The sequence below is a fragment of the Zingiber officinale genome, chromosome 2A, assembly GCF_018446385.1.
Source record: "Zingiber officinale cultivar Zhangliang chromosome 2A, Zo_v1.1, whole genome shotgun sequence".
NCBI lineage: Eukaryota > Viridiplantae > Streptophyta > Magnoliopsida > Zingiberales > Zingiberaceae > Zingiber > Zingiber officinale.
Genome location: NC_055988.1, coordinates 78,242,909 through 78,252,183, shown reverse-complemented (window position 1 = coordinate 78,252,183; position 9,275 = coordinate 78,242,909). Strand labels below are relative to the sequence as shown.

At 38.0% G+C, this 9,275-nt stretch overlaps 1 protein-coding gene across 1 annotated transcript; it reads right to left on the bottom strand.

The window, feature by feature from the left end:
* Positions 1-1,848: 1,848 nt before the first annotated feature.
* On the bottom strand, positions 1,849-2,250 carry LOC122043720 (vegetative cell wall protein gp1-like). Its single transcript, XM_042604314.1, has one exon. The coding sequence runs from the start codon at positions 2,248-2,250 to the stop codon at positions 1,849-1,851; it is 402 nt and encodes a 133-aa protein (XP_042460248.1).
* Between the last annotated feature and the right edge of the window lie 7,025 nt (positions 2,251-9,275).

Genomic DNA, 9,275 nt, shown 5'->3' with positions numbered 1-9,275 from the left:
GGCATGTTTTTTTTATGGACCTGTGGGAGCTTTATACTTGCTTTAGTTGAGCGGATGAATTTTAAGACAAAAATCAAAAGGGCCTCTTAAATTATGTAAATTGTCAAAAGATACATTTTTTTTTTTTAAAAAAATGGCTATATGCATTTAGTCGTAATTGTTATATAACATTTAATATAGTATTATTGAAGTATTGTCATAGTTATTTTAACTGCTATACAGTTGTAAATATTTATTTATTAAAATTATTTTAATAAAATTTAAATAATTTTGATTAAATTATTAAAAAATATTTTAATATAATAATATTCCAGATTTAAGATTTAGAATTTAAAATAAGTTTGATCAAGGTAATTTTAATAAAATTGATAAAAAAATATTTAATATAATAATATTTTATATATAATTTTAATTAAAATAAAATAATTAATTTTTTATATTATAATATTATTGAATTGATATGCAATGTTAAAATAAATGATATTTTTAAAATAAATAATTTAATTAAATATTTTTTATTTAAAAATTATTTTGATGATTTATATGATTTAATATTTCTTTTCTTTTATAAAAAAAAAAAGAATAGATCATTATCTTAACCATCTCTCTATAAGTACATATATATTAGGTACATAATGAGATGAATCGATAATTATAGATGTCATTTGCCTATTACATGTAGAGGTATAAATGAACTAAGTTGAGTCTCCTCGGATGAGTTTAGTGACTAGCACTTGAGGTGTTATCACAATGAGATTTGGGTTTGAATCTCGGCAAAAGTCGAGGTAAATATATCTCTTATGTGCTAGTCATTATTCTAAAGGCTAATAGCCGTCCGTGATTTACCTCCTCCGTGTTGACCTTGGAACGGGTTGACGGGGGCGCTGGAGGTGAGCGTATTCGTATTTTGCCACAATAAATGAACTAAGTTGTTCATGAGTTATTCATTTAAATCCGTTTAATAAAATTCGTTAAGATAAATAAATCAAGGTCAAATTTCATAATATTTAATTCGTTAGCTTATGAACATGTTCGTTAATAAGTTCATGAATTAACTTTTAAATAAAAAATAATAATAATTTTAATATTAAATTTATAAATTTTATATCCTACTTATAAAAAATATAGATAAATATATTAAATTTATTTATTAGAATAAAATTATATATTTTAATAAGAATATTATATATTTTTTAAAAATATATAATTTAATTTTTAATAAATATTTAAATTTATAATTTATATTTATTAAATTAATTTATGTTTGATAAAAGTTTGAATAAGCTCATGAATTATGAATATATTTATTAAATAAAATTTAAATTCGTCTCAATTATAAAAAAAATCAAACTTAAATATTTAAGATTTTAATTCGGTTAAATTAGACCCTAATTACATGGGATAAGACTTCAGCTCGGCTCAATTAGACCCTACATGTGAGATGTCGTGGAGCCTTTTTTTATCCGAAAGAGCACAATTCTAATCGCCTTCTCAATCCAAATGGCGCCTACAATTTGTCCTGTAGCTGATCTCGACCCGACGGTCGGGACGCGTAAATACAGGGGGGTGTCATCGCCCACCGACTTACTGCAGCGGCCATCTCTATTGGCCTCGGATCGATGATCAGAGAGGCTGAGACAATGACACGCGTATATGAAGCGCGGGGCAAGATTGTAGAATAGGGACTCAAAGAGAGCGAAAAAGAGAGGAAGAGATACGAAACCGAACCCATTGGAGTCTCCATCGCACGTCCAAAAAACTGAAGGAAAAAACAAAAGTCAAATCGCTAACGATTGAAATTAACAGCTATGAAATCCCTAAGCGTAGAAACGGGGATGCAGTGGAAATCTACAGCAGCGCGGCGGCGATCACCGCGGCGGTGACGGCCATCCAGCCAACCGACGCAGAGGCTGCGATATTGCCCTGAGGCGAGCTGGGGGACTCAAGGATCTCTGCGGGCGGGACGGCGGTGGACGGGCGTTCTGCGTGCGACGGAGGCGGAGCCGGAGGGGAAGGGACGGGAACCCCAGACGGAGTCTCGGAGGAAGGCGCATGAGCCGCAGGCGAGGACGGCGACGGGACGGACGGAGGAGGGGAGACGGGAGCCGCAGCCGGTGTTCGGATCGGGGGAGGTGACACGGGGACGACGGCGGGGGACCGCGTGGGGGCGGGGCTGGGGCCCTGGGCGGAGCAAGCTGCAGAGAGAAGCACAACCATGGCGAAGCCAAGGACGGAGGCGGAGAAGGTCATGTCGACCGCCGCGAGATCGCCGACGAGTTCGGGAGGCGAGAGTGGCGATCGGAGTTAGGGTTCGCAGTGGGAAGGGGAGAAGAGAGTGAGTGAAATCCTTTTATCAACGGAAAAAAGCGAAAGCGAAGAAAGGGAACCGTTTCTTTCCTTTCTCGCAGTTCCGGAATGCGACAGCTCTCAGCCCGCGGGACATCACTACCCCTCGGATGGAAAGCGTGTACGGGTGAGATTTAATATTCTCGCTAGACATCTTTTTTGTTTTTCGAAAAAAGGAAAAAGGAAAAAGGAAAAAGGTTGGTGACTTTACGAATAGAGCCGTCGGATGGTGATCGGACGGTTGCTACGCGTATAAAATTCTAAAATTGATTTGGCAGGATTGGATGGAGGCCAGATCCTGGATGTACTGGACCCTACTTATTTAATAGGTGGGATATAGTCCACTCGTCGTGTTGTGTGGTGGACCGGATGCATTTTTTTAAAATTTATTTATTATTATTAATGAGCATAAAATTTTATTATTTTTAATTTACACAATCTAATTAATTAAGATTCAAGGATATAAATACAATAAAGAGACTTATAAAAATAATTATTTTTAATTTGAAGTAATTTGGAGTTCTTGATTAATTCATCAAATTTTTACAAGTTTAAAATTTCGTTGTTTTCATTTTACACTATCGAATTAAAATATCATTACTTAATAAAAAAATCAATAATGTTAAAATTAAAATGTAGATAATTGTTCGATACAAGATATTCTTCACCTTTTAGCTAGTAGTTTTGAATAGATCTGTCTATAGTCAAGGTTGGCTAGAGAGAGCTGGACCCAACTAAGCTTGAGCGTAGGTCAGACCTAAAATCGAGTAATGTTATCTCATCTAACTCGATGTATCCATGTCACGTTCAACTTGGATTAGATCGAATTGGGTTTTCCTAAGACTGATGCCTCTACATGTTTTTCGGCAAAACTCTCCATGGAGAGGCTTCTACAATTAGAAAATTCTTAAATAAGAATATTTGATTTTATGTTCAATTTGATAAACCTTGAGATAAAAAACAAAAGATAAACACAGTTAAGTTAATTGACTAGTTCTAGGATGATCAAATTCCATAGAATTTTTTTCACTAGTCATTAAAGTAAATTGGAAAGTGCGGATGGTAAGCAATCCAAAAGCTCAACATCCATTAGTTGCATGTCTCATTTAGAGATAAAATTTCTATAAATATGTCATAACTGAGAATCAAACTGTGAGTATCTAAACGACAACCTGATATCCAACCACGACATCCTAGCCCCTGGATAATAAAACTAAGATAAGCTTATAGTAGTGAGCTTAGCTTAGTTTATTAATTCATGTATTAAATAAAAGATTTTACCTAACTTATAAAGATAAAAATGCTATAATTGAGCTTAATAACAAAAGGGGTCAAATTTGCTCGAGTTTGATAAATTTTTTAATAAATTTGAATTTAGCTAATCTCATTTAGTTTGACTTAGGGCCGTAAACAAGTGGAGCTGAACTCGAACTCGACTAAGTTCGATCTTGGCTTGACTCGATTTACATTGGCTTGATTCGAATTCAAGCTTGTAGAGTTGAGCTCAAGCTTGAGCTCAATGTTTAATTACAGGCTTGAGCTCGAACTCAAATTTTTTATTTTTTTATTTTTTAATAAATAAATAAATAAATATATTTTATAGTATATATTATAAAAATATATAAAATATATATTATTACTGTCTCATTTAGCTCGACAAGTCATTAAATCCGTAATAATTAAACTTGAGCTCAACTCGATTTCTAATTAAGTTGGCTTAATCTTGGTTAATTTCAAACTCGACGAGTTATCGCTCGCGAGCGACTTATGAACGGTTTGACTCATTGACTTATTTGCACTTCTAAAGAGGCATAAGTTTTATAATTTTTTTTTTACTCATAAATGCCTAAAATTGTTCTATTAATCCAACTTTTCTATCACACATAACATACTAAATTCTCTCGGTAGACCTAAACATACAAAACACTGATAGTTTCTTATCAATTATGATTTTAAAATTTCAAAGATAAAACGGAAGCAAATTATGAGGGATTAAAATCAAATTTTCCTCCAAAATAAAAGGCTTCAAACATGAAAAAAAATAAATCAAAAGTTGTTTCTATTGAACTCCGTGGTAGTTTTGATGTGATCAATCAAGTTTAGGTTAGGTCCTATTTGTCTGATCCCTGTGTCTAAGTGAGCAGGAACTTAGGAGCGTAAGAAGTCGAGCAGAAGACGCAGCTGGCGAGAAGGACGACACGGGAAGGGAGCTGACGGGCTCGGTGAGTCTGAAGGACGGGAGAGCTGCAGAAGAGTACTCCGGTGGGCGAGAAGAATGTTTGCGGCGTTCGAGGGTTGTAAAGCCGGGAAGGAAGACTGCTCGAGGAGAAGGCCGGGAATTGGGTTCGGGTGAGCCCTATTCCGGTAGGCCGCAATCACCCAAGGAGCCGAACCGAAGCAAGTCAACAGGAAGTTGACTTGTCAATGGTTCGGTCGACCGAACCCCTTGATCAATCGACCGAACCCCTTTTTATCAGAAACCAACCTCAGCAGACACGTCAGATGCTACGTCAGAGGCTGAACGTTGGTAGAGCTTATCGGTCGACTGAACATGCTGATCGGTTGACCGAACCCAAGTTTATCCAGAGACCAAGTCGAGTAGTTTGATCGGGCCAACTCAGCTGGAGACCGTTGGCCGATCGGTCGACTGAACAAAAGGATCGGTCGACCGAACCTAAGCTCGATCAACAGAGGTTGTACCTGGACGGAAGATTGGGCAGATACAGCAGGTTCGGTCGACCGAACCTGGGGATCGGTCGACCGATCCCTCTCGAGTCAAACCTGATCCCGAAGGATCAGGTGATCTGATAAGCTCGAGAACCCCTATATAAAGAGGGTCTCGGGCAGCTTTAGAAACAACGAAAAAGTGAACGAAATTCAACTCTTGTACTCTCTAGTTAAGCAATAGTTCTGTGCTCTTCAAAGTATAAAAGGCTTCTCCGCCTTCAGAGAAGGAGTTTCTTACTGCGCCTTTCATCGTCCTGGAAGGCGCAGTAAGAACCCCTATATAAAGAGGGTCTCGGGCAGCTTTAGAAACAACGAAAAAGTGAACGAAATTCAACTCTTGTACTCTCTAGTTAAGCAATAGTTCTGTGCTCTTCAAAGTATAAAAGGCTTCTCCGCCTTCAGAGAAGGAGTTTCTTACTGCGCCTTTCATCGTCCTGGATTAACAACCCTATTGGTTGTAACCAGGTTAAAATAGCTGAGTCTTCCTTTTCTGTTCATACTTTAGTTCTGTTTAATCTTGTAGTTATTGCATCTATTTGAGTTTAAATTGGTTGAGGAGGGTTTAGTTTTTACTTGCAGGTAATTCACCCCCCTCTTGTCGGTCCCCGCTGCACCAACAAGTGGTATCAGAGCCCAACAGCCTCAGAGGGACTAACCGTCATCTGAAGCACAAAGATCAGAACAATGGCCGGCGCGAACATTCATCCCCCAAAGTTCGACGGAGATTTCGCTATATGGAAGTGAAAAATTGAAGTATTTTACAAAAAAGATTTTGATATTCTTATTACAATGAAGTATGGTTTTGCAGCGCCGAAAGATAAAGAAGAAAACACGTAGAGCAAGAAGGAGCAAGCCGATTTTGTCGCCAATGGAAAGGCTGAGTTCCACCTGCTCAGCATTCTGCCACCTCAGGAAGTAAATCGGATCGGAAGCTACGACTCCGCGAAAGATCTCTGGGAAAAATTCCTGGAGCTTCACGAAGGTACTTCCGAGGCGAAGCTAGCAAGGCGCGATATCCTCCGGACCCAGTTGACGAACCTCCGGATGAACCAAGGCGAAAAGGTAGCGCAACTCCAAGCAAGGATCAAAGAGTTGATCACGCAACTAACCAATCTTGGAGAAGAAGTAACGAACCGGGACTCGATCCGGTACGCGCTCAACGCCTTCCCGAGAACTCCCAAATGGGCCTCCTTAGTAGATGCGTACTACATCTCTAAGGATTTCGAGGTAAGTACTCTAGAACATTTGTTTTCTACTTTTGAACTTCACGAATCTCAAATTGCAGAGCCCAATGGAGTAGAAAAGATTAGTCAGAACATCGCTTTGAAGGCAAGAACAAATGTTTCTGACTCCGAAGCCTCGATCGACGGATCGGAAGCAGCACTATTGGTAAGACGCTTCAATAAATTTTTTTAATTCTCATAAATTTAGATCGCAGACAAAGAGGCATCAGCAAAGAAAAAGAATTGTTCGGTGCTACAATTGCAACGAAGAAGGACACATCAAGGATGACTGCCCAAAGCTGAAGAGCAAACAGAAAGAGAAAGGAAAGGTGAAGCACAAGAATCCAGAATCGTCCAAGTACAAGAACCTGAAGGCCACCTGGTCAGAATCTTCATCCTCCGAATCAGAACTCGAAGAATTTTCGGGACTAGCACTGATGGCTAACCATCAGCTAGAAGAAACGTCTAGCTCAGAAATGAGCATAGATGAAGGGGGAGGAACGAACAACAGAAGAAGAAGAAAGCTGTGATAAAGGGGGAGCATCGCAAGATGAGGTAAATAAGGTATGTGCCGTAAACCCTAAACAGTCCTTTCGTTTTATTAAAGCTCTGTCTAAAGAATTAGATAAAATAGAAAAGGAAAATGAATATTTGAAATTAGAAAATGAAGTGTTAAAATTAGAAATTAAAAAATTGAAAACTGATGCATATTTTAAAAATGTTTTTTCACATTCAAAATTAAAGTTATATGGAAAATTAAATTGGTACATAAGGAAGCATCAGGGTCAACTTAGGAAAATACCAAGAAACTATGTACCCCCTAAGTTTTTGACCAACCCTGTAGGTAGGAACATTTATTGGGTTCCAAAATCTTTACTGGTTTAAATTTCTCTTTTAGTTAAAAACTTACAGTAAGAAAATTAAACATTGTGGTTCTTTATGAAAGCTTTGTCTAAGGAAGTGATTGTTGTTCCAATAACCAAGAAGGCCTAGTGCCTCACCACGACCTGGAAGCTGAAATATCGAAATAAAAATGTTTAATTAACTTTCTGATAAAAACATTAAAATTAGAATTAAATAATGCTTTGAAAAGTTTTTAACATTTCCTTAGAAATTCTTTAAATTTTTTAATTCTCTAGAAAAAATGTTTCTTGAAATTTTTACTTAGAATTTTTTTTGAAAAATTCTCAAAATTCATTTTAACTAGGAAATTTTTTCAAAACTTAGAAAGTTTTGATATTAAACCAACTCAGTTTGTATTAATTAATCTTTACTTAGAAATTGTTTAACTTTGAATTTTTTTTCTTGGAAATACTTAAATTCAAATTTGCTTGCACCCCGTTTTTGCTGTGATCAAAGGGGGACAACAAGTATAAGTTCAGTTAAGGAAGAGTAAAGGGGGAGTTAAGGGAATTTAGATTTATATATTTTGTGTTGCAATTTCTTTTGATTGCAAATTTATGCTTGAATTGTTAGTTTAGTAATTTCTTTAAATTACTATCTGTTGATTGTTTCTCTAACCTGAACTTGGGTTGATGCACATCAAAAAGGGGGAGATTGTTGAACCCCGTGGTAGTTTTGATGTGATCAACCAAGTTTAAGTTAGGTCCTGTTTGTCTGATCCCTGTGTCTAAGTGAGCAGGAACTTAGGAGCGCAGGAAGTCGAGCGGAAGACGCAGCTGGCGAGAAGGACGACACAGGAAGGGAGCTGACGGGCTCGGTGCGTCTGAAGGACGGGAGAGCTGCGGAAGAGTACTCCGGTGGGCGAGAAGAACGTGCGCGGCGTTCGAGGGACGTAAAGCCGGGAAGGAAGACTGCTCGAGGAGAAGGCCGGGAATTGGGTTCGGGTGAGCCCTATTCCGGTAGGCCGCAATCACCCAAGGAGCCGAACTGAAGCAAGTCAACAGGAAGTTGACTTGTCAATGGTTCGGTCAACCGAACCCCTTGATCGGTCGACCGAACCCCTCTTTATCAGAAACCAACCTCAGCAGACACGTCAGATGCCACGTCAGAGGCTGAACGTTGGTAGAGCTTATCGGTCGACCGAACATGCTGATCGGTCGACCGAACCCAAGTTTATCCAGAGACCAAGTCGAGCAGTTTGATCGGGCCAACTCAGTTGGAGACCGTTGGCCGATCGGTCGACCGAACAAAAGGATCAGTCGACTGAACCTAAGCTCGATCCACAGAGGCTGTACCTGGATGGAAGAATAGGCAGATACAGTAGGTTCGGTCGACCGAACCTGGGGATCGGTCGACCGATCCCTCTCGAGTCAAACCTGATCCCAAAGGATCAGGTGATCTGATAAGCTCGAGAACCCCTATATAAAGAGGGTCTCGGGCAGCTTTAGAAACAACGAAAAAGTGAACGAAATTCAACTCTTGTATTCTCTAGTTAAGCAATAGTTCTGTGCTCTTCAAAGTGTAAAAGGCTTCTCCGCCTTCAGATAAGGAGTTTCTTACTGCGCCTTTCATCGCCCTGGATTAACAACTCTCTTGGTTGTAACCAGGTTAAAATAGCTGAGTCTTCCTTTTCTGTTCATACTTTAGTTCTGTTTAATCTTGTAGCTATTGCATGTATTTGAGTTTAAATTGGTTGAGGAGGGTTTAATTTTTACTTGCAGGTAATTCACCTCTCTTTTACCGGTCCCCGCTGCATCAACAATTTCTTATTTTTATTATCCTTGAAATGTCGATCTATTTCTTAAAAAATATTAAAAAGGTATGACATCGTATTTTTCATCTCAACAATATTCATATTTCAACACTGTTATGGTTGTAAATACATTTCACATTATAACATATATTAATTTGGATTAAGTTAAAAATATTTTAATCAAAATAATAAAGATTATTTTGATATAGCAATTGTACCAAATTGTTATATCAAAAGAATCTTTATTATTTTGATTGAAATTGAGTAATTTTATTCTACGTTAACAATTATTTTCATATTACGAGTGGAATTGAATAGAATTA

Excerpts from the sequence above, each read along its gene's own strand:
- LOC122043720 (XM_042604314.1), bottom strand. The coding sequence starts at position 2,250 with ATGACCTTCTCCGCCTCCGTCCTTGGCTTCGCCATGGTTGTGCTTCTC.